General features: G+C 35.9%; 2 protein-coding genes across 10 annotated transcripts in view; one reads left to right on the top strand and one right to left on the bottom strand.

The window, feature by feature from the left end:
- Positions 1–8,960, top strand: part of LOC553528 (OCIA domain-containing protein 1-like) — a 29,694-nt gene extending 20,734 nt beyond the window's left edge. For both annotated transcript variants that reach the window (XM_073944272.1, XM_009306884.5), the window contains exon 8: positions 7,546–8,960. In XM_073944272.1, the coding sequence (XP_073800373.1) occupies positions 7,546–7,577 (32 nt within the window). In that variant the 3' untranslated portion in view covers positions 7,578–8,960. The remainder of the gene's footprint in view (positions 1–7,545) is intronic.
- On the bottom strand, positions 1,813–23,511 carry fip1l1b (FIP1 like 1b (S. cerevisiae)). Of its 8 annotated transcripts, none has more exons than XR_012400577.1 (17): positions 23,229–23,511; positions 20,614–20,671; positions 18,836–18,950; positions 18,625–18,731; positions 16,285–16,349; positions 16,061–16,168; positions 15,848–15,978; positions 14,337–14,452; positions 14,132–14,185; positions 10,805–10,904; positions 7,587–7,740; positions 7,423–7,449; positions 6,199–6,404; positions 5,243–5,301; positions 4,906–5,086; positions 2,392–2,553; positions 1,813–2,128 (listed from the first exon to the last, which is right to left on the bottom strand). XR_012400577.1 is itself a non-coding variant. In XM_009306690.4 (17 exons), the coding sequence occupies exons 1-17, from the start codon at positions 23,305–23,307 to the stop codon at positions 1,987–1,989; spliced, it is 1,710 nt and encodes a 569-aa protein (XP_009304965.1). In that variant the 5' UTR covers positions 23,308–23,511; the 3' UTR covers positions 1,813–1,986.
- Between the last annotated feature and the right edge of the window lie 2,828 nt (positions 23,512–26,339).

Below are 26,339 nucleotides of genomic sequence, written 5' to 3'. Positions count from 1 at the left end.
TGAACAAAACGGTTTCATTTTCTGCTCAGTAGCACACTATTCTCCATCCAATTTGCACTATTAATGCATACAATTACACTCAATCTGCTCCGGCCATTATAATGTTGTTTGTTTGCGCATAAGCCAATTGCACTAGGCACTTTTTGCACAATTTTAAGAACTGCTTTACATTGTTTACATTACTCATTATTATATATTGTTTACATTAATAGATGTTTATATATTTACATTTCATAATTATACTTTCGCCACTTCTCTTTCTGTGTGTGTGTGTGTGTATATATATATATATATATATATATATATATATATATATATATATATATATATATATATATATATATGCATGTATGTATGTGTGTATTTATGCGTGTATGATATGTGTATGACTTCACTGTGGACGGCAAAGTAAGAATTTCATTGTACAGGGACACATGTTTCCTTACTTTGCACATGACAATAAACAAATTGAATTGATTAATAATATATTAGTACAGGCTTCTTGGCATTGGTTGGGGCCCCCTAATTCGCTTGGGGCCCAAAACGTCTGCTTACCTCGCTTAATGGTTAAGTCAACCGCTGCTCATTAATAAAGTTTATACTAGAGTACAGTAGATATAAATAGTATGCTTTTGTATTTCAGTGTAATTCATTAAAGAGCTATGTAAATATTGCCCTTTTATCCATAATTGCAAATGTATTGTTTAGTACTTAATGTGTTGTAGTTTACTTGTTAGGTAGCAAACTTAATAAATAATACACATTGTATTTCATACGCTATTATACACCACCGTTCAAATGTTTGGCCTTATTTATTATTTTTAATATAAAATATTTTCCACCAGTAATTTTTTTGCACTAAAAATAATGGATTAAATAGATAAAAAAAGGCAAATAATTCCTTTTAAAAATGTTCTTTTAACTATTCTATTCATCAATAAATCATTAATAATAATAAAAATATTGACCAGTGTTCAACTTGATAATAAGAACAGCTTTTAAGCACAGAATAATAGGTATTATATTTCTGTAGAATCACATAACACACTGAAGGCTGGGGTAATGTCTGCTTGACCCAAAAATAACCCAAAAGTTATTTCAAAGAACACCTAATTTACCTCTTTCACAAGCTGTAAAATAAGCCTTTGATGTTTCCACAATGTGTCTGTAAAGTGTCAGCTCAAAATACCCATCAGATTATTTATTATAGCCCCAGAATCTGCCCATTTTGATGTCTGAATACAGTGTAGCTGTTTTTGTAGCCTGTGGCTTTAAATGTAAATGAGCTGCTTCTCCCTGCCCCGCCCAGTTCTCATCATGCATTACGTCAGATAAACAGACTCAGATAAAGCTGAAATACAGCTCATTAGTCAAAAATACCAAGCAAATTTGATGTGTTTGTGGAGTTTATTCAAGCCTTTCTGACATGATGAGTCTCACATCATCGCTGATTGCAGTACACACACATATTAGTGTCTACTAACCTTATTATTAGTTTAATAACCATTTTAAACTTGCAAAAAATCAAAGGGAGTTGTACAAAATTTTAATTCCAGTTTATTTGCTAAACAAATGTTCGGTGGACATGTGGTCCACATCAGGAAATTTGATCACTCCAATATGACTGTGGACACACTATAATTACACAGTTCTGTCCAAACAGCTCACAATAGCTGATTTTCATCATATGTGCCTTTTAAATCCTAAAAGAATTCCATAACACTGTTTAATTCTATTATATGCAGCCTTGGTAGGGTCTGATAACAACTGTGAACGTTTTTAATAACAATAATAAACACACAAGACCCAACAAACATTACCAAATGCTCTTTTTTTAATCCAACAAATCAACATCTACATGTTACAACTGCACTGGGAAAAACCAACAGAACAAAAAAAAGGGCAACGTGAAAACGAACAGAAGGTAAACTGGATTACAGCTTCGTTTATCATGATTTGGTTGCGGTGACAGAAGGCGAGCAGGAGTTACTCCATGGCCTCCTGGTTCTCCTGGTCAGCGGATCGCTCCTCGCTGGGCTCTTTGCCCTCTTTGCTCCTCTTGGACTTCTTGTGTTTGTGGCGCCGGTGACTGTCTCCCTCCTCGCTCTCATGTCTCCGTCTGCTACTGCTGTGACAGAACAGGAGAAGATCACAGAGGAGAAAAGATCTTAAAGGGGATACATGGTAGATTTACTTGTGCATTAATAAGTCATTTGGGCCTTGCCCAGTTTTTTAGGCTGTTTAAGTGTATATAAAGAAACTCAAACCACTTGTAGACGAGTAAATGGAAAAACAATTGATTAACCAAATCATAAAAACACAGATTTTGGGTCATTTGTGTTAGGTTGGTTGAGCTTTAGTGTATCCTGATTTGAGAGCGTGGTACAGTACCTCCGTGATGACTTGTGCCTGCCCTCCTCTTTCTCTCTGTGTCTCCTCTCTCTGTGGCGCTCCTCTTTCTCCCGGCTCGCTCGCTCCCGATGCCTCTCATATCCTCGGTCTCCATAGTCACGGTAAGAGCGGTAGCGCTCTTCATCGCTGCACATGGCCATGCTTTAAAATCAATCACAATGTAAACAACTGCTCCATAAAAACATCCTGAATAGAAGAACGTTGAGTCACTGATCAGTCATGTATAGTAAGATGACAACTTAAATCTCTTAAGCGAGACACTGTAGGCAAAAACAATCCACGCATCTGTCAGTGTTTAAGATTTAGGCCTTTTTGTCAATTGATTTTCAGGCTAAATGACAATTAAACATTTTTCTAAAACTGAGAATTGCCATAAAGAGATTCTCAAAAAAGTTGCCAAATAAAATTATCAGACTTCCAATGCTTTAGGTGCTAGAAGTGCATGGAAATGAACACATATTTCATGAAATAATAATTCATTTGTATTTAAACATTCATCCATTCATTTTCTTTTCGGCCCAGTCCCTTTATTAATCTGGGGTCACCACAGCGGAATGAACCGCCAACTTATTCAGCACGTGTTTTACGCAGCAGATGCCCTTCCAGCCGCAACCCAACACTCTTGCACACACACATACACTACGGCCAATTTAGCTTATTCAATTTACCTGTACTGCATGTCTTTGGACTGTAGGGGAAACCAGAGGAAACCCACAAGAACACGGGAAGAACATGCACTGTTTAAACATGCACCTATAAAATAATCTGTGTTCCATGCATCTGTCAATGTTTAATCTTTTGGGCTTTTTATAAATGAAGTCTAATTAAAAATAATAATGATGAAATAATCCATGTTCTATATTTCTAAGCAAATTCAAATGAGCTTTATTGGTATGACTTGCACAGTATTGCTGAAGCAGTTATATAATACATAGAACAAGTCAAGAATATATCAGTAATAGGTACATGCACATTATATACATAGTAAATAAATACAAGTAAATAAAAATTCTAACAACAAGAGATAAATAATAATAAAATAAAAACAAATCAATAAAAATGTTAAGATAATGGTAATAATTATCAGGATATAAACAGGAAATGCTCTTGCTATAGGTTTGTCCATTGGCTGAGAGATTGAGGCAGGCTGACACATATTTGGCTGCTGTTGGGATCATTGTTGAATTTTCACCTAAAATATATGGTCATTTTCCTGAATTTGATAATGCCATAAAATTTGGATAAATTAGCTTGAATCTTTAAAAAAAATATAGAACTCTAATGTGGCGATGGTGATCACAGTGAAGTAGAAAATGTCCTACTGTTTCCAGCTCTCTCTCTGTGAACATAATCCTGGGGTCTCCATCTCTGTTGGTGTCTATTTTTAATCTATAAAAATGCTAAAATCTATAATCTAAATTGTCAAGTTTTTTTTATATTTATACACGTAACTTGGTGAATTATAAACACCATTTTGCAGTATAAAAATTGTGAATTTTCTTATTTTTCTTCTGGCTGTTTGCACTGTTTTCTCAATAATGTAGCAATAGAGATTTCCAAAATCCACTCTATAAAATTAAATGACTAATATAAAAAAAAATCATTAAATTTAATCTGACTTAGAATGCTTTATGTGCTAGACCTGCATTAGCAGATATTTAATGAAATATTGGCTGATTTTGATATTTAAACACACCCCTTTAAAACATATCAAATCACAGTTTCCCATGCATCTGTCAATGTATAAGATTCTGGGCTTTCAGAGTCAGTCTAATGTTAAAAAAATGATTATATAATCCCTATTCTCTCCGGCGCCAGTGGTGTAGTGGTTAGTGCATCCACCCATGCACTCCGGTGCTCACAGCGACCCCAGTTCCATTCCCGCCTTGCGGTCCTATGCCAATCCTTCCCTCTCTCTGCTCCCCATGCTTTCTTGTCAATACTCTCTACTGTCCTATACAATAAAGGTGAAAACCCCTGAAAAAATAATTACAATCCCTATTTTCTGTTAATCAATTAAAAAGATCTAATCTATAATATTAATCTCTAAAACATAACTTTATGAAACATACAAAACATAAGTTTAAACATAACTTGCTTGATAATGTACACCATTTTATTGTACAAGCAATGTTGAAAGTGATTTTTTTTCTGGCTGTTTGCTCTATTTTCTGAATAATGAAGCAATAAAGAGATTTTTAAAATCCACTATTGAAATGAACTGACTAATATGAAAGAAAAAAATAATAATTAAACCTGACTTCCAATGCTTTATGTGCTAGAACTGCATGCAAATTAGAACATAATTAATGAAATAATGGCTCATTTCCATATTTAACATACCCCTTTTTAAACTAAATGTTTGCAGTTCTACATAATGTAATCAATCAACAGGCAAATATTAGTTAATTGTTTTACCTTATTCACCTACAGTGTCTTGCTTTTAATATCCAATACTATGCAAAAATCACATTCATTAGCATCATCTTTCACCTGTTATAAGGCCCTGCGTTGGGGCTGTGGTCTCTCTCGTGGCCGCGGTCTCTCTGTCTCTCTCTTTCTCGCTCTTTTTCCCTCTCTTTGTCTCGTCGGGGGTAATAATCCCACTGTTTGGGATTCTCCATCAGACCAGGCCAGGGGTTAACAGCTCCCTGCATAGGTGGAGGAAAGCCACCTAAAACCAGAACACAGGAGCCCAATGTGCAATCATTCTTAATTGAGGTTAATAAAGGCTGGGACTCATTTAAATACTTGTGACCTGTTCTGAGATCTAAATTAAATGAAGTTTTTAGGTGAATACAATCGTCTGGGGAGAGTTTCGCACACTTACCTGTAGGAAACGGGTATGGAGCGACGGGGCGTCCATCATATCCTCCTGGGTGCCCACTGCTAAATACAGCACATCAATTAATGAGGTGTCGAGTTTTTGAAATATTTAATGTTGACATTCATTTTGCATGACTAATCTTTAAATGATGGAATATTGCAAACTGACAATAATTCAGCTTAAAGGTTCAAATAAGAACTATATACATAAAAAACTACAATCAATCAAATAACTTATTTTTTCCTATATAGATTACAATGAACATTTAATCTTAATTTAATCTTAATTTTTATTAGTTGTCTATTCAAAATGTAAGAAGAAATATAATATCTATCCAGAATATCTTTTATAGAAAATGATGTCTTAAAAACTGAATGCAAGTTGATATACATGCTTGCAGACCACAGAAAAGAAAATTATGCAACCATAAATTGTTCTTATGCAAATCCGGGCGATATTTATTTCATTAAAATAATATACATTTTTTATTAAACAGATGGAAATCCAACATACAAACACTCACAAAAGATATCAAACAACCCCTGGCAAAAAACAAACAAGCAAACATTGAAATCATTATTCTTAATGCTTTAAATGCAAATTAATTTGAATCTATTATTACACTTTACATTTAAATACATTTTTATTTTAAAATGGAATTTGTTGTTTCCTTTAGGGCTTACATTTCTGCACCTATTTGCCATCAGCAGCCTGATTTGCAACATACAGTATATTATCAAATGATGAAAACCATAGTGCTGCTTTGATGCATTTTTAAAAACTGATTTTTTTTTTATGATTCAAACCACATTAGCTTGAAACAATCTTTGTAACAATTAACAGTCTTTACTGTCACTTTTGACAACAGGTAATCATTTATTTAAAGAAATTAAGCATCTCTTTTTTGACTGGCAGACCTATCTGCACTAACAAATTAAATGGCCCAAAAAAACACTTACTTGTCCATTGTAGGAATAAGTGAAGGAGGAGGTCCTCCAGTGGGTGGAGGAAAATCTACAAACACAATCAAACACCAGATTTAAAAACACAAGAACAGTGAAAACACATACATAATCATCATTAATCCTCTCCAAACTGGAACATTTAAAGGGCTAAGAAACCCCCCTTATTCAGTTCAGGTCTATCTTAGTTAGGATGTGGAGCTCTGCGAGCAGGAGGAGGAGTGAGCATGGCCAGCAGAGCAGGGGAAAAAGATGAGAGAGAGAACAACTGTTGTCAGTTGGTTCACAAAATGAGACGCAAACAAATTTACAAAGTTAAAATGCAAAGAAATAAACAGCAAGTAATTTAATGTCCTGCTACATTTGTTATCCGTAATTTCACATACACATAACCATTATTTGTTATACCATTATAAAGATAATCATGTTTAGAAAAACACTATAAATGAAGAGGACTTCTCTCCTCCTCAATCCCCAGGTCTGAATGCAGACATAGTGGATAGCAATGCAGCAGGTCTCTTGCCCTGTCTATTCCAACCATTAGCAGTAATCTGGAGCATTTTAAACGTATGGGGAACACAGCAGCACGGATATAGGCGATGTGTCTTAATGGTAACAAACTTAACTGATAAAAGACAAAGTCTTTCACTCTACAAGTCTTATACAGCTCTCCCAACAAAAATGCTTGTAACAAACCAACAGCTTTGCTGTATCGGCCTTGACAGCATCGTGGGGAAAAACATGCAACAAACCCTATAGATCAGGGGTTCCCAAACTTTTCAGCTTGCGACCCCCAAAATGACGATGCCAGTGACTCGCAACCCCCAATATCCTCTGAGGTGGTTATAAATACGTAAACCTCGCATGCAATGGCGCACACACCAATAGACCCAACTCTATTCTACGTTTAATTTCTTTTTTTTGTATGTGAGGGCTGTAAATTGGCCAGAAAGTTTAACCTGGTGTTATAAAACCAATCTGATGCATCACACGCTATTGCCGTGTCTTTAATATAATGTAATTACCCAAGGGGTCGCAATCCAATAGAACCTAAACTACTATAGTAACTATATAGTATATATAGTGTGTATATATACAAGTTATGGATAAAATATGGTAATTTTGTGGTTTAATAAAAATAAATATTTTTGGAAATCACCAGAAATCATCAAAATAGAAAACTAAAGTGCATCTTGAACCTTTAAAGGTATATGAACTTACTGGGTGGAGGAACAGTGATGGGCATCCCTGTTATAAAAAGAGAAAGAAATTAAATACAGAAATTACAAACGTCATGTAAAACTGCAGTAATGAAGGTGACTGATTCAAACATTTTTCACATAGGCCTACGAATAAAATCTCAATTAAATGAATGAAATCCTTACGATGAGGCGGGATCAGAGGCGGAGCCTGACTGACAGGAGGAGGGAGGAAAGGTGGAGGTGGGATGTTCGGAGGAAGCGGACCAGGAGGAAAGAAAGGAGGAGGCATCTTCTGCACCTCGGGTTCCACCTCAGAGCTGGAGTGTTCAGAGATCACCTACAGGAAATCAACAATACAAGTTTGTTCATTAGGTAAGCTATAGTCAGCAGATTTCTGATCACAACCACTGAATACAAGATGAATGTATTTTTTGCAATACAGTGGTCCCTTGCTATAACGTGGTTCACCTTTTGCATCATCACAATCTGGCAGATTTTTTCATGTAATATGACATGCTTTTTTTTCAATAGCGCATTGTATTCTACTTCCTGATTAGTGCATAGTGTTCTGTGTCCTGACTGGCTCTAGACCATTGTCAATCAATCTCCCCAATGCTGCATCTCCTGATCCTCGATCACTAGCGGTGTGTTTCTGAAGTGCCGTACTGTATGTTTGCAAGTTTTCTCCCCATAATGTTGACGAAACATTGATTGGATCCAAACCAGCAACGAGATGATCCCAAGGTTTCCATATCCTGGACCAAGCTCCTACACTCTGGAATAGCCTTCCTGATAACGTCCGAGGCTCAGACACACTCTCCCAGTTCAAAACTAGATTAAAGACCTATCTGTTTAGTAAAGCATACACTCAATGCATCACCTAGCGGGTTCCACACAGGCTTCTGCATCTTGCTTGTATACACTATGAACAGCAGCTACGCTAATTATTCTCTTTATTCTCTATTTTCACTTGGGGATACTCATCCTGAGGTCCTCAGATTATGCGGAGTCCCTGATTGGATCCAAGACCAGCGACGAGATGATCCCAAGATTTCCATATCCGGGACTAGGCCATATCCTGAGCTGCTGCTGCTCTGATGGTCATGGGGAGTGGAGAACATGTGTCTGATTCCAGCAACGCTCCAGGGACAGACGAGTCTTCGCTGAGGCCATCTTCCAGCCTCCACCGTGGTGACTGAAGCTCTGCACAAGACTTTTGGCCAGCGGAGAAATTAAAATGGTCGTGCCGAACTGAGTCTGATTCTCTCAAGGTTTTTTTTTTCTTCACTTGCCAATCGGTGAAGTTTTTTTTCCCTCTCCGCTGTCCCCACTGGCTCGCATGGTTCAGGATTGGTAGAACTATGCATCGATGAATTGGCTCTTCAGTGTTTGAACTCTCAGTAATGATTAAATCACACTGAACTGAGCTAAACTGAACTGAACTTAAACAGTAAAACCTGAACCACACTGTTCCAGTTACTATGACCATTTATGAGAAGCTGCTTAGACACAATCTACATTGTAAAAGCGCTATACAAATAAAGCTGAATTGAATTCAATTTAATTGAATCCTGAGCAGCTGCTGAGCTGGTCATGGAGGAGTGGAGAACAAGAGATTGATTCCAGTGACGCTCCAGGGACAGACGAGTCTTCACTGAGGCCAACTTCCAGCCTCCGCCGCTGAGACTGCAGCTCTGCAAAAGACGTTTGTCCAGCGGAGAAATTAAATAGGTCGTGCCCAACTGAGTCTGGTTTCTCTCAAGGTTTTTTTTCTTTACTCGCCAATCGGTGGAGTTTTTTTTCCCTCTCCGCTGTCGCCTCTGGCTTGCATGGTTTGGGATAGGTAGAGCTACGCATCGATGAATTTGCTCTTCAGTGTTTGAACTCTCAGTAATGATTTTAAATCACACTGAACTGAGCTAAACTGAACTGAACTTAAACACTAAAAACTAAACTACTTTGTTCCAAATACTATGACCATTTATGTGAAGCTGCTTTGACACAATCTACATTGTAAAAGCGCTATACAAATAAAGCTGAATTAAACTGAACATTCTGCACTATTAAAGGCACCTGCGGTAGCACCCACAAGGCAGAGGAAGATGCTAACCATCGCACAAAAAGTTGATCTTCTGAACATGCTAAATAAAAGCAGAAGTTATGCAGGTGTAGGGCGCGTTATTACAGAAGAAATAATCGAAGATCAAATAGTTTTGATTTTTGGTTTGATTATACAATACTGGACTTATTTTTCTATGAAGGTTTGAACTTTGAGAGTGTTTAAATGACATAAAAAAGTGTGAAAATGTTAATGCCAGTCTGAGAAAAATGTATAAAAAGGGTGTTGTGAGGGGTCTTACAGCCTTAAATCATCTATAATAAGTGTAAAAAAAAAAGCTGATATATATATATGATATATATAATGAGTGTGTGTATATATATATACACACACACACACACACACACACACACACACACACACACACACACACACACACACACACACACACACACACACACACACACACACACACACACACACACACACACACACATTACATTAGTCAGTACCAAAGGCAACACTGGAACTAATCTAACACACAAACTTAAAATCAGTCCAAAAACATGCACACCCAAATTAATGTTAGGGGGAAATATTAAATTAACATAAAAAAAGAGAGAAACATAAAAAATATCAAATTTACTTGATGAATTGTAGTTTGTAATTCTTTTTTTGCATAACTTTAATTTGAATTTAATTTAAATCTATTAGCTTTCTATTTCTAAAGATGTTAGTTTACCAAACTCTTATTCTAATGGATATAACAGTTTGATAAAACTGAAAATTATTGGCATTATTCACTGAGAGATAGATACAAATCTAAGGGGTGTACTCATTTTTGCTGAGCAGTGTGCATATATCCCTTTCACTAACTGCAATTGATATATTTCATATTTAGATGTTTCTGAGGTGAATGTAGGTGAACAAACACTACATACCTTACAAGATGTTTCAGTGACAACATTCCGTGAAAACACAGATTCAGTAATTATTTGAAAATATTTTTAAGTAAGTTGTAGTTTTATTCATGTAAACTATTTTTTTTTCTTGGCACTATTATACCAAATTGCTTCAGAATCCAACTTCATCTCTGTGCTCTCTATCTCTGACACAGGAACTGGCCTGACAGGGAACAGCACCTTCACTAACTGCAATCTGACTGAAATGAAAATGTGATTGGATGGTCAATTTGCTTTTTAAATACACTACGGCATGATTGGATGTCATTTATTAGGCTACTAGGTGAAATCTGGGACAAAAAGTGATAAGTCGGGCCACTATAAACTAAAGTAGAAATACAGGAATGTCTGGTGGTGGTCTCCAATATAATGTGTATAACCTGTATGTTATTCCCCTCCAGATTGTGACGGCGTCGCCCTTCCACCCTGCTGATAGTGGCGGTCTGTCCACCAATCACATCTATGGTCCCAGGTGTCTTCCTGCAACAAACATACACATGCAGCTTTATGGGAGAGTAAATGCTTTCCTGTTTTCTATAAACACCTCAGAGTAGGGCAGGGCAACATGACTGTACACCACAGATGATTTATGTCTGCTTTATGTCATTTCAGGAATACAGTGCAGGGTGTGTTTCTGACAAGCCAGAATGAAAAGAGCAGGCTAATTAATTCATGGGGTGTAAGCCGATTACAGTGTTTTTTGTATTATTTATATCCAGCGTTCGTAACGTGTAGTCCCATAAGGTAGAACTTTTATGGACAGAGTTGTCAAATCAAGTCATAAAATGTAATTTAATATATAAAACAGATGGAAAATGACATAATTTTTAAAGTTTTTGAATGATTAAATGAATTGATTGATTAATAATAATTCATGAGGGTTTTTTTATTAGGGATTTAGGTCTTTTAACCTTTAACTTTTAGGTTACAGTGCTTTTGTCATGTGCTTGTCATTTTTATTAGGTCAAAATAGCGAATTTATTTTTTTATCATCAATCAATTTAAAATCCAACTGATGCATGAATATTCCTGAAATGGCTTTGAATATGGAATAAATAATAATATTTCAATGTTTTATTTTGCAATAACATTAACTTGAATTTAATCTAAATGTATCATCTATTATTAAAGATGTTAGGTTACAAAACTCTTATTCTAAAGGATATAATGGTTTAATAAAATTATTTTTATTTACTTTTTGTTAATAGCTTTGTTTAAATGCACCCAAAATCATCAAGAAAACTCAACTGATAAATGATTATTCTTGCAATGACTTTGATATGGCTCATAAAGGTTTGTTTTTACCATTTTTCTGTTAAACACGTTTGCAGAACTCCAGTCCAAGATCCAAATCAACAGACAAAATGATTAAAGAGCCCATATTATGGATTTTTGAAAATTCCCCTCCATGTAGTGTGTAATACAGCTCTAAGTGAAGTGAAGTATCCAGCTAAGGCTTAAATCTGTAAGAATACAGTGTTTAAAACTGTTGATTCATCTATAAAAGAGTCGACTCATAGTGCTTCAAACGAGTCGCCTTGATACCGAGTCATTAGGTGTTTCGCCATGACGTACTAATGAAACCAAGTTATTAGCGTGCACGCGCAAACCCGGGAGATTTCAAACCTGAGGCCCCGCCCTCTGATGCAGAAACCCAGACACACACACACACACACACACACACACACACACAAACACACTCACACAAACATGCCGGTCGATTGAAGTCACACTGCAGATGGATATTATCGATTCTCTACCCAGAGATGAAACCTCAGCATTATAACCAAGCAGTTGGAAACTTCTGGAAGCTACATGCTACAAAGAATACTCCATCAGCGTTTGTTAAAGGAAGGATCAGTAAAGAGCAACTTACTGATGGACGTCAGGATGGGTTTCTTCCTCCATTTTTCAAGTGTAAGTACGTGCGATTAAAGCTGCCTCATTTACTCTAGCTTGCAAATGTATTTAGTTGTGATTTGTTACATGTAACCGAGTGTACTGTATCAGGTTAACTGGCTATATTCTCTTATCGCGTGCAAAGTCACATTAAAAACGCGACGCGTGCTGCTTTGTTTACGGAGCTCTGTGGTAGAGGTCTGCATTCCCGCGTCTGTCCCCACTCCAGATTTCTGCGGCGCGGAAATAAATTTCCGAATAAATCGCGGGAGCGGTCGGTAACGGGTTTAATTTAGGACGGGAGCGGGCTGTCTAGCAATGTCGTGGATATTGCTATGCGAATGAGACAGAGAGCTTTGCCTGTGTGTCTGCTTGGTGCTTGTGTGTATGTGTTAGTGCGCATGCGCGCGTATGTGTGAGAGAGAGAGAGAGAGAGAGAGAGAGAGAGAGAGAGAGAGAGAGAGAGAGAGAGAGCTTGCTTTAGCTGGGTGATTTTCAGTTATGTTCTCCACCGCTCTTTAGCGGGATCGGGCGCGGCGGGCAGAAAACGGGGCGGGTCAGGCACCGGGACAAGAAATTCTAAATATAAGCGGGAGCGGTCGGGTTCAGGCTAAAACCTGGCGGGTGCGGGAGGAAGCGGGAGCGTTGTCGTCCGGAGGTGTGTGTGTGTTTGTGTCAGCTAAAATCCACGCCTACACTATCGAGCGTATATGAACTGTGATTACTTTTATATTGCTGATTAGCTATTGGGCATTTCATTCTCTGACTGAAGGCAGTCGACCAATCGTGACAGACTGTCATCGGTCCAATCAGCGCAGATTAGCTTCGCGCTAAAGAGGTGTTTGGGAACAAATGAATCACTGGACGATTCATACAGGAGTCGCTGGGATAATTAGGTAAAAAAAAATGCAGATTATAAGACCACGAAAGTGTTTTTTGACCTTGCATGCATATTAGACTGTTGTTGGAGACCCTTACAACCAAGATATGACCCTATTTCATGTATAATATGGGCTCTTTAAAAATAAAATCACACACTGCACTGTTAATCTTTTCTGAAAAAACTATTACAAAATTACTTCAAATAAACCAGAAAAAATAATTATACTGTGATATAAAATGTCAACACAGTGATTTGTTTAAAGCCATATAGCCCAACCCTACCAATTTATTTTTCAATTTCTTGTCAGCTTAGTCCCTTTTTTAATCTGGGGTCGCCACAGCGGAATGAACCGCCAACTTATCCAGCAAGTTTTTACACAGTGGATGCCCTTCCAGCCACAACCCATCTCTGGGAAACATCCACACACACACTCATACACTACAGACATTTTAGCCTACCCAATTCACCTGTACCGCTAGCTTTGGACTGTGGGGAAAACCGGAGTACCCGGAGGAAACCCACACACACCCAAACTCCACACAGAAACGCCTACTGAGCCAAGGCTCAAACCAGTGCCCTTCATGCTGTGAGGCGACAGCACTACCTACTGCGCAACTGCTTCGCCCCCACCCTACCAATTGTTATGGCCAAATAGTTAAACACAAACACACACATTAAACCCAATATAAAATACTACAAATAAATACAGAATTTTGCAATGAAAAGTGGTCCAGTTTACCAAGTACATTATCAAATCAGCAGCATTTATCTTCTCTCTATTATTATAGTGCTTACTAGATTAAAAAGAATCACCAACAAAAATAAACTGTGGTCATTAAAAGAAAGATAAGAGATGAAGCCCACTTGATTTGATATTTAAAGGAATACTGCAAGACAAAGCACAGCCATGTCAGCTTCCACTTACGTATAATAGGACAAGTCCTGAGAGGGAGGCCCTGCCCAGTGTGGAGGGGATATCCTATGAGGGCATGGGTGAGAGGAGACAGGCAAAAATGAGTTACTAAGTCTCGTCTCCCACATGAGAGATGCGGGACAAACACTTTACATGCATTACTAAACATGAAGACTCTGAGCTCTTCCAGTAAATGTGTGTGAGTGAAAATATTTACCTCCCTTGGTTGAGACCTGTTTTATACAGGTTGGATGGGGAGGTAAATTCTGCTTTAGATGCATGAGCTGGTATTGTGATCTCCTTCTCATTGTTACCTGTGCGACCCTGCTGAACCTGACAGAAAGAAGGACAGGGAAGGGTCATTATGACAACTTCATTAATCAAAATGCACGCTATAATAGTATGTACACTCTTTACACTGGTTTCAATTTTGCATTTAATATATATATATTTAATATATATTTCAATACTGCTGTGAAGCTGAAAACATTAGGCTAAACTAAAAAAAAGTCATTGTGCATGCACAGAATACTGAAACCGAATTATTTTCTGTAATAATTATTACTTTATTAAATTGTATAAAGTCATTTTGTTAAACTTCTCACATTTAAAAATTGTACTAATTTATTACAAACACACACAAGGCTATAAAATAAGCACATTTTATTGACAGTGAAGGTGTTGAGAGGCCTCATTTTATCAGCATTGTCATGACAGCACAGTAGCGTTATAGCAAGCAGCAGGAACAGTTAAACTACATAGGATGTCTGTCTGTGTGGTATTTGAGCAGCAGTTCTTGCATAGACTAGTATACATGAACATATCCACAGAACGGAATGTTTGTTTGTTTGGTTTTTTTTTTACCCCATTTTAACTTTTACCACAGGACACGTCCTCCTGCTCTTGTGATTTAGTCAGTGCTACAACAAACTGCAAGCCATTGAAATGAATGGGTTTTATAGCGAAGAACTTTCTGCATCTGATGTGAAAGGCACTTTACACCACAAATTGATGGCAGCTGGATGGAGAGTGAAATCAGCGTGTTAAACATTGCTCGGCAGCAGAGCACAAAATAGCCTTTTTTTCAGCTGAAATGTTAGAAATTGCCATTTTCTGCTGATAACTTTTGGTAGCCAAAAGTCTGTGCATATCTATAAACGTCAACTGTAACCATTCAGTAGACACATTCAAAGAGTTCTGTATAGAGCATCCTAAAAGGGGAAGTTTCACTACTGCAAATACTAAAGTACTTGTTAGCTTTGTTTTAACAAGAATCCTAAATAAAAAAGGATAATGATTTTTTAAAAAATGAATTAAAATGACTTTCTGCATCTGTAGGAAATGTTTCTTGTGGAAAGGATTGTGTGACATTAAATGTTATATTGACATATGGGAAAAACATTAAAATAGTTATTTTAAATAAGTATTTACACATTTATTTCACAGCATTTGTTAATCAATAATTTTACAAAAAAATATATAAAATAATTTTACAAAAAACAATCAAGTTTAAGAGAAGCAAGTTGCCAGATATAAAAAAAATTTCATTTCGGGGAACAATTTTAGGATTTGAATTTGATTCCAATTCTGTTGAAACCCAAAACGATCAGAGTAATTCAGGCATGGCAACTGTTTTTAAAACAAAATTACAAATTGCTAATGAATTTCCAGATGACCCAGACTTCCAGGGTGTTAATTCCCCCCCTATTTCCAGCTGATCATACTTACTGAGATCTTGCTGGTGGTGGATCCGATGTTGAGAACGTCAAGACCCATACGCAACCTCTTCTGCTTTTCACAGTATGCTTTCCACGTGTCCTCATTAAAACCATAGTTAAAATAGTCCGACAAGTCCGCACCTGTAAACACACACATACTTAGCGACAATCACTGTGCAGACACAAACAATAAACTCACACCGGCTCCTCAATGAATACACACCTGGCTTCCTCCATGGTTTCTCCTCAAAGGACTCCATGTCCGCTTCCAGGACTGGAACTCCATTGATGCTACCAGGAGCTTCAAGATCTACACCCTTCACTTTGGCACCTAATGAATACACCCTCAAATTATGACAAAATCTCCTTATGAAAAAGCACCTGTATAGAAACTCTATGGAAGTTGTGAGAAAAATCAATCTTTGTAAAACATTTAGACAGACTGACCAGCTCCATAAGCTCTGCTGCCAGCTGACTTTATGTTGAGATTCACTGGAGTTCCTCCATATCCCCTGCACAATAAAACACAATAATAAACACATCAGTTCTGCTGGGCCATATTGAAATAGCAAAAGTAAAAGAAACTGAGAAATTATTTTAGTCTAATAATTTTAATGTGATTATTATTATCATTGTTTGTTTCAATTCGCTGATTACTTTAATGCCAGCACTGCCAATAATATATAGAAAGACAAGACATTAAATGTGCTGCATGTATGTTTATTAACTCTTTTAAAGCATAAAAATACCGTAATATGTTTGCAGATATTTAAGAAACATGCTAAGTGAACATTCTTGTTTATCTGAAAAACAATGCTGAAGTCAGATATTCTGCTTTGAAAATATCTTTTACATGCTGGAGCGTCTGTCTTTGTTTTAGTTATTTCAAACCGCCCACTGGCAGTTTAGCCAATATTTCAGCACTCCGGGTAGCCTTGTTGGAAACCAGCGATTTTCATTCTTTTAGTCGGAGAGGCTTTCAAAGCATACGTCCATGACCGAAATGCAACCTCTGGTAGACAGTAGCAGACTCCGAAATGAGACGCAGATTCAGAGTTCCACATGAGGTTATTAATTAGCAAATAATATACGACACACGACAGAAGTTTAAATACAGCCCTTCAGAAGCACAGAATATGCACTCACTCGTGAAATGGTAAGGTTTATAATCTAATTATTACATATTAAACTTAACACTTTTCAATGTAGATGCTGATATGTGTTGCTTTTGAGTCACAGTTCTAAAAGTAAATTTCAAACGGTTTATTTTATTTTCAAGATCTGAGGTGAACTATTTGCTGCTGCTTTCAGTAGTATGGCAATAAATGTCATGCAAAATGACATTCAAACTCACATTATTAGCATTTAACACTAAATAAAGCACATGAGGTGTGCCTGAGGTGATCATTGTCAGTTTTCTGTTGTTCAGCTGCAAATAAAAGCCCTTTCTAATATATGAAATTGAGATGTTGGTTAGAACAAAAACTCATTTTAATATGTGAAATATTCCTTCTATGGTGTGCTGTTGCTTTTATATAGAGCACAATTTAAATCAGCCTTAAGGCTGACCAGACTCAGACTTGCTCCTGCTGGTTGTCAATCTGGCAACCTGTGCTTGCGTTTGTTTGGTCCGGGAGTGCAATACCTAGTTCAACTACTGGGTGTCAAACTTACATACTGCGCCTTTAAAGGAAAACTATTCATAATTACAAACCACATGTGTAATTCCAAACCTATAAGTAGAACTAAGTAGCAGAGTTAGAAAATAAAATTACAATTAACAGGTCAATTACTGCTATCTGACTGGAATGTCGTCAAGCCATTTATTTTTAAGCACTTTATACAACGCAAATTGTATCAAGGCAGGTTTATAAATAATAACTAAACTGAGACCTGTTCTTATTCAAGAAGTTTTCAAAATATTTTTTCATAATCAGAACACTTTTACTAACACACTACTTTAAAGTCAGAAAGATTTAAGTCTTTTGAACCCTTCTAAAAGTTTTATAAATATAAATTGTCTTTAGCAAGGGTGCATTCAATTGTTCTCTAAAGTGACAGTAAACACGTGTAATTTTTTATAAACTTTGTTTTTACTATTTTTATTAATCTTTCTTTCGTACCTTTTTTCCTCTCTACATAATTTACGTCAGTATACATTTAATTTCAAACAGTCAAGAAGTCAAAGCACACAGCTAATGATAACTCACCACAAAAAAGTAAATTTTTACAAATGGTATTTAAAAAATGTTTAATTAAACCTAAAGGACATCCTGTCCTGCAGTTAAACATAGGGTAGACAAAACCTGGGTCATAAAAGCAATACTTAAAGCGATAGTTTACCCAAAATTGCTCATTTATTCACCCTCACATGGTTATAAACCTTTATGAGTTTCTTTCTTCTGTAGAACACAAAATATATACTGAAGAAAGCTGAAAACCTGTAACCACTGACATCCATAGTAGAAAAAAAATAAATATCATGAAAGTCAATGGTTACTGGTTTCCAACTTCTTTTGTGTTAAGCAAAAGTCAAACAGAACTTTCTATTTTAGGTGAATTGTCCCTTTAAGAATTGTGCAGTTTAATCCAAGCCTTGTACAGAGATATAGTCCCTCAATATGAACAGATAAAAACACAACCATGCATGATGTGCAAAAACCCCACGAGGGTTCTCAGTTAATTATATGTAATGAACTCTATGCATACATGTTCATTTTTGTAAAAATTCCTAAATGAAAGCAACGTGAATCCTAAAAGCTCCTGGATGTTAGCACAACTGCTTACGTGTACTGTGGCGCTCCTGTTTTGATATCTCCAATAGTGACACGAACATCATCATCGTCATCATCACTATCGCTCTCACTGTCTTCATCTTCTCCAGGTGCTTCCTCCTAGGAAAACAACAAAGTGTGTTTTATTTTGAGATGCATCAGTTTTATTATTATTACTACTACATGTCAGCTGATCAACTCCATCAGAAGCTCTTGTTTGTTACCTGGCTGGCCACACCATTTCCAGTTGTGGTTGTGGTTGCAGGTGGGGTGGCAGAATCAGAGGAGTTGTTGGTAGTTGTGGGAGCGTCCTCTGCAACAGGAGTAGTGGACGTTGCACTGCACACACAGATGGATCAAAATGAGAATGATGAAAGCAAACGCAGATGAGCATCTTGGTTAATTTAAAGAGCCAGATTTGCATGGGATTTTGCAATCGAGAAGCCCTTGTCATGTGAACAACGAAATATGCAGCAAAAATCCTGGAAGTAACAAAACAATGTGCTGTGTGTGATCATTCAGTAATCTTTTATTTTATTATACCACTTCACAAATTGCACTAAATCAGACCACTCTTCTATGGCAAGTTGATCCATACATAATTAAAATGTTATTAAAATAAGTAAATAAAAAATAATGATGATCACATGAACACATATAATGCACTTAACAATACTGTACTATAATTAGCAGAAAAAACGTAATGAAGGCATTTTGAATGTAGTTTTTGTAAATATTATTAATATAATATGAAGTATAAACGAAGTCTTTCAAAAATGTACCTATATATAAGCTTTTTATACAAGTGTTGTCATCTAAAAAATGCAAATCCTCTGGTCTGCACCACTAATAATTACAGCTGCACAATTAATCGTAAAAAGATCACAATCTTAATTCGACCCCCTAGACCATGGGTGTCAAACTCAATTCCTGGAGGGCCGAAGCCCTGCACAGTTTAATTCCAACCCTGCTCCAACACACTTACCTGTAGGTTTCAAACAAGCCTGAAGGACTCAATTAGTTTGATCAGGTGTGTTTAATTAGGGTTGGAACTAAACTGTGCAGAGCTGCGGCCCTTTTGGAATTGAGTTTGACACCTGTGCCCTAGACGATCTTAATCCAGCATTTCTACGATCCTGTCAATCATATTTTCAAGTTCAGGAGAGAAGCAAAGGTGGCTGCACAAGTCCTCACGTTGTTTTACATACGTTGTTCAGCGACATGGACACCTCCAAATGGTGTTGAAAGAGTCACATGTTGTATTTACGAAATATAATTCACCTCAAAAAATGTAATTTCTGTCTTTATGTAATGTATTTGCGACCACAAAATCACACGTGACGTGAGCTGACCGTCAGCTGTTATCAAAGCGTGCGCGCCTCTGAATGAAGTTTACTTTAGTGAGCAGAACCTGCATAGGCTGTGAATAACAGGTGATAAAGTTGTAAATACCATTTAGTTTGTGGCACAGAGTGATCGTTTGGGAGCCAAACGGGAAGTGAACAGGTCTTAGCAGTGAAAATGAAACCGAAAGTGCACACAGTGTTGCCAGATGTAGCAGACTGATTCCAGCCCAAAAAGTATCCAAAACCCGCCGAAATGCAAAAATACCCACCCAGTCTTCTGCATTCACGAAAATCACGTCAGCGACAGATTTTAAGCAGAAAATTAGATGGTAAGCATATATCTCAAACACAATAATTCAACATCAGAATTATCATCAGCATTAATGACAAATCTAAAGTCTGTTCAACTCCACAATTCCTAATCTATACAAAATTTTACGTTTTAACCAACAGTACAGCTACACAAACCCTATTGCTGTTTCACCACGTGTTTGAGAATAACAATAATAATAGCCGACTCATATTAACCTTTATTTTATAGCTAGAGAGTCGTGAGAAAATCGTGATCTTTATTTTAGGCAAAAAAATAAAAATTTCGATTCTCATTTTAGCCAGAATCGTGCAGCTCTACTAATAATATTTATGTTATATCTGACCTGATGGCTGCTGTCAGTTTGGCCTCTTCTTCCTCAGTTTCTTTACTTTCACCTTCATCTGTAAAAAAAACAATCATGAATAAGTAACAAGCTGTTTATACCCCGTTTACAGTAAAAGAAGCAGTTCCTACTTTAGTAATGCTGACAAATAATAATAAATTATATATAGATATAGATATACAATTACATTATTTCATAACAGAAACACGAAGAGATTTGAAAACTGTAAAGAGATTATACAGGGAACATAATAATAAAAATATCACAAGATGCATTCTTGAACGTTTCAAGTAGCAAAAATTGTACAAAACTGAATCAGAATCTCAAAACTAGGCATGGGATGATTAACGGATTTAAGGTTTATAGCAGTATGGAAAAGCCAAGATTTTAAAACTGATAAAAGTCTCTGTTCTGCCTACGCATAAGACGATAATCGTCTTCACCGCCAAAATTCTGTTTTACTGTTCCTAAGGTAAGTGTATGATTTGTTAACTTTTTTCTTTTTAATAGTTTTTTAGGACAACAGTACCTCCAGCAGAAAAAATATCCAAAGTTACTGTTTTAAATTGTAAAGAAATCTGTGTTTATAAAACAAATAAGAACAGAAGTCAATGATTCATTTGAATTATATAGCCTGACGTGTTTACTGCTCAAAAATATCATAAATCTTTCAAGAAATAGAATATATTGTTTTCAAAGGGGAAAAAAGTTTTTTTTCACCCAGAGATTTTAAAATAATTTTTTTTAGAGCAGTGAGCACAAGACTGTGATATCGTGATATTTTTATCCAAGGTTATCATACTGTCAGAATCTCATACTGGCCCATGCCTAGTAATACCATTCCGGCGAAATATGTCATTTTATTATTATTATTTTTACAATTTGTCTAAGACATATTCTATCCTTTTTTAGTGCAACATTATCTCGAACTGCAAAGTTAATGATTTATTTAAATTATCTACCCTGACATGTTTACTGTTCCAAAATATTTCTGTATTATTTTTTTTTGTACCCAGACAATTAAAACTACTTATGTAAGAGCAGTAATCACAACACAGTGATACTGCTAAACTATGACATTTTATTCAGGGCTATCATACCTTCAGAATTTTATTCTGGCCCATGCCTATTCAAAACTCATTCCAGAAAAAAATCTGATTTTGTCTGACATTTTTCAAGTCTCTCAATTTTACTCAATATTCTCAAATTCCTCATTAACAGAAAGCCCATTCCTCAAAGAAGCAAGAAACAATAGAAATAAGGATCTGAAAATTAAAGGTCAAAATCTCTCTTATTTATAATTCTCACAATTTTATTTTTCAAAAATTGCACAATAATTGTAAAAATAGTGAAATTCACAAAACCTGTCTTAAATAAATGTTATTTTATAATTATCAAGCAGCGAAATACAACCATCTTCTGAATCAAAACAGAATCACGCAGCCTCGAAGAGAAAAGATCCAAAATGCAGAACATTGAATCAAATCTTCTTTCAGCGAGTGAAGAACACTATCCAATAGTTTCATTCATTCATTTTCTTTTTGGCTTAGTCCATTTATTCATCCAGGGTCGCCACAGCAGAATGAACCGTCAACTTATCCAGCCCATGTTTTGCGCAGTGGATGCCCTTCCAGCTGCAACTCATCTCTGGGAATCACCCATACAAACTCATTCACACTAATGCACTACGGACAATTTAGCCTACCCAATTCACCTATAACGCATGTCTTTGGACTGTGGGGGGAAACCCACTCGAATGCAGGGAGAACATGCAAACTCCATACAGAAACACCAACTGACCCAGCCGATGCTCGAACCAGTGACCTTCTTGCTGTGAGGCGACAGCACTACCTACTGCGCCACTGTGTCGCCAGTTGAGTTTCAAATAGACACTAAACCAGAGAGGGCCAAAGTTGGCCCATGCTATCCTTTGATTTGGCCCGCCAACCAATCAAAAAGGAGATGGACAAACTATGGGGAAGCCTGGGACAAATCCCTTAAATAGAGATCGTCATTTCTAATTTTACATACCCTTTTGTCAAATAATTATTGAAACGATCATTTTTTTCTATATATTTTTAAATATTTAATTAGGAAGTTACAACTTTAATGTGATACAGTTTTGTATATTCAGTTTCGGCCCACCACCCTCAATCAAGTTTGGTGAAACATTTCCTTTGAGGTAAAGTTGGATTAGAAAAGTGCAAGTTCTAAACAGTGAAATCATATTAGCAGCCAATGACTATCAAGTACAACATTGTTCACCGTCAAATAAATTGTGCTAATGTTGTTTATAAAACATTCATAGTCATATTTGAATGCGATTTCAGAATAAATATTCAAAGTGGCGTGCTAAACAATATAGGCAGTATGTCACATGTTTTAACTAAACGAATGTGCACATAAAAAACAAACTTTACCTCAATCAATAACATTTCTTAACGCACTATAAACAAAGACGCTTTGACATCTCAGCAGTGTAGCCAGAAGGCCGCTAAATGATGAATCACCATGCTAATAAATTGTACTGAACATGAAAAATCACGCTTTTAATAAGCTGCTAGTGTTCAATAATAAGAATACAATAATGCAGATCAGATTTGGCGCTCACTGACCGCCGTACAGCCATTCCTCCTCCTCGTCTCCTGCACTCGCATCAGTGGTGGTGGTTTTATCCGCCTCCTCCGCAGACATCTTCACCACTTCGGCCTCTACAACGCGCTCCAGACGCAAAAGCACGCGCTTAGATTAAAAGCCACCAACCCCAAAACAGCGCGAGAAAAGTTTTGGTGAGAAAACACAAGCGCACATGTGGATATAAACAACGAGCGCTTTTGAAGTATGTTTACGGAGAAATCCACACTTCCTACAGGCGCCGTAGGATATTCTTGCAAACTCGAGGACATCAGTTCCGGTTCAAGTGTGTAGCTTACAAACTAAAAGTCTCTCGAATGTCAGATTTACTGTCTGCTATCAGGCACATTTCTGGCAGATTGATGTTTCTATAGGCTTTCTTCTTCTTCTGGTTTAGGCTCAGTAAAAATGTGTATTATGCAATACTGCTGTAAAACCGAAATGGAGTCTAAATGAAAGGTGGTTGAATATTTATGGATTTTAATAGTTGTTTCCAGGCGTCAAATGGTAAAATTAACTAAAGTTATTCTATTAACTATCCATAAACTATCTGTTATTAAAAATAATTTTAAAAGCATATCATAAATCAGACTCTGTGTATGTTTGAGTAAAACTTTATATATTTTGTTGTATATTAGGTGATAACGCTTCTTCCTAATGTAAAATTAAAAAATGTTAATAAAAGCAGACATTTTGTTTTTAGTTTTAGACAACATAATAGCAATTTTTTGTCTTTAAAAGAGTTAGGAAATGAATATTTGTTGAAATAACCCAAATTTTAAGGCAAAACAAATTAAAACACTTGTTACAATTGTAGTTATACCAAAAAGGATGTACTGAATACATATTTATAAATATAGTCAGAGCCTTTTGAAAATCAACAATCATCCCCTTTGAAATAATTACTTCATTTGTATTTTTGAAATATGTCATACAGCATATATGCAGTGAGTATATGAAGAGTTTAGATGCAAAAACCTCTAAATGCCATCTAAAAGTCTCTTCTAAAATGAGCATTTTTATAGGGCTACTGTGTGCATGTTCAGTAATATGGCAAAGAATAAGTCATTTTTCTGGTCTTTAAAGTGAAATATCTTAACATTAACAAAGCATAAAAATATAAAAACATAAAAATAAAAACAGGTACATATACAATATATAAAACAATATATATATATAGTCGGGAAAGGAATATATTTTTTTATAATTTTTGTCTCTTTATCTTTTCATTAAACAATGATTTGTTTTGGTAATTTAAAGGTGATATATTAACTGAACTTCTACCGTTGAGTGTGAGATGCTGTGCATACTAATGAAGCAGTTTTGCAGAAGTAGATAAATGCTTGTCTAAAATTAACTTGAACTCTGCAGAAACTTCCTGTCAGCAGAAATGTGTTAAAACTGAACACAGAATATGTGCTGAGAAAGTTTTGTGCTTCTTTAAGTTGTGCAGAGAATTCGTAGAAAAAGAGGATGTATGTATGGGTGCGGCCAGTGGAGGACTGGAGAATGATTGAAAAGTGACGAATTCCACTGAACTCCACCTGTTAATATTAGCTGCCTATAGAAGTTAAAGCGAGGACATGAAAACTGTTGAGCACCTCTAACTTTTGCATTTCACAGAATTTTGTGAATTAAATTATTCATTTGTACCTTATAAATTGCTAATATGTTAAATCTTGAAGAAAATTCTCTCCTGACCTTCTTTATTGAACACGCATGGAATTGAATAAATATTCCAACAATAGGTATATATATATATATATATATATATATATATATATATATATATATGACAGTTAGGCCCACCCAAAATCTCAGCGCGCAGAATTCTGCAGATTTTCCGCTGATTTTTAGCCCATCATTAATTCTGTTTATTTAATCGAGTAAATGTGTCTAAATCTATATTTATTCAGTTTGTTTTATTAATTTCAGTAATATTATTGACTAATGTGAACATGTTCATCTTATGTACAATGCAGTTTGTACAGTATTATTTTCTGTCTTTTACTAGATATATTATAAGACAAGCTTGTTTTATTTACCAAATAAAGTGAATCTAATTGGATTTGCATTTTAAACATTAAATAAAAGTTAAAAAGACAATAATTTTTATTTCATATATTAAGGTTTTAGTTATGATACTCCCAAAATAATTTCACAGAAATCAGCAGACTTTTACCAAAATTTTTCTGCAGAAATAGCAAAAAAAGTCCGCAGATTTCGTCTGGCCCTTTTGGTCTCATATATATACACTTATGAAGAGTTCAGATGCAAAAGACCTCTAAGTGTCGTCTGAAATTTCCCTTGAGAATGAACATTTTTCTTAGCCTCTTTTGCTTATGTTGAGATATTTCACTTTAAAGACCAGAAAAAGAACTTACTATTACTGAAAATACACACAGTAGCCCTATAAAAATGCTCATTTTAGAAGAGACTTTTAGATGGCATTTAGAGGTTTTTGCATCTAAACTCTTTATATACTCACTGTATATATGCTGTATGACATATTATTTCAAAATACAAATGAAGTAATTATTTCAAAGGGGATGATTGTTGATTTTCTAAAGGCACTGACTAAATATATATATATATATATATATATATATATATATATATATATATATATATATATATATATATATATATATATATATATATATATATATGTATGTATACAGTATATCCTTTAGTTAAGCTATACTATAATGTATAATGTTATAATGTTCAGTTAAACAAGGTGGGTGGACGTCACGGTGGCTCAGTAAGTAGCACGTTTGTCTCACAGCAAGAAGGTCACTTGTTCGAGCCTCGGCTGGGTCAGTTGGCATTTCTGTGTGGAGTTTGCATGTTCTCCCCGTGTTGGCGTGGGTTTCCTCCAGGTGCTCCGGTTTCCCCCACAGTCCAAAAACATGTGGTATAGGTGAATTGGGTAAGCTAAATTGTCCATAGTGTATGTCTGTGAATAAGCATCCGCTGCATAAAACATATGCTGGATAAGTTGGTGGTTCATTCCGCTTTGGCGATCGAAGATAAATGAAGGGACTAAGCCGAAAGAAAAATAAGTTGATGAATAAACAAGGTGGCAGTTT

This window comes from Danio rerio, chromosome 1, assembly GCF_049306965.1.
Source record: "Danio rerio strain Tuebingen ecotype United States chromosome 1, GRCz12tu, whole genome shotgun sequence".
In the NCBI taxonomy this organism is placed as follows: domain Eukaryota; kingdom Metazoa; phylum Chordata; class Actinopteri; order Cypriniformes; family Danionidae; genus Danio; species Danio rerio.
This window is presented reverse-complemented; position numbering and strand designations above follow the sequence as displayed.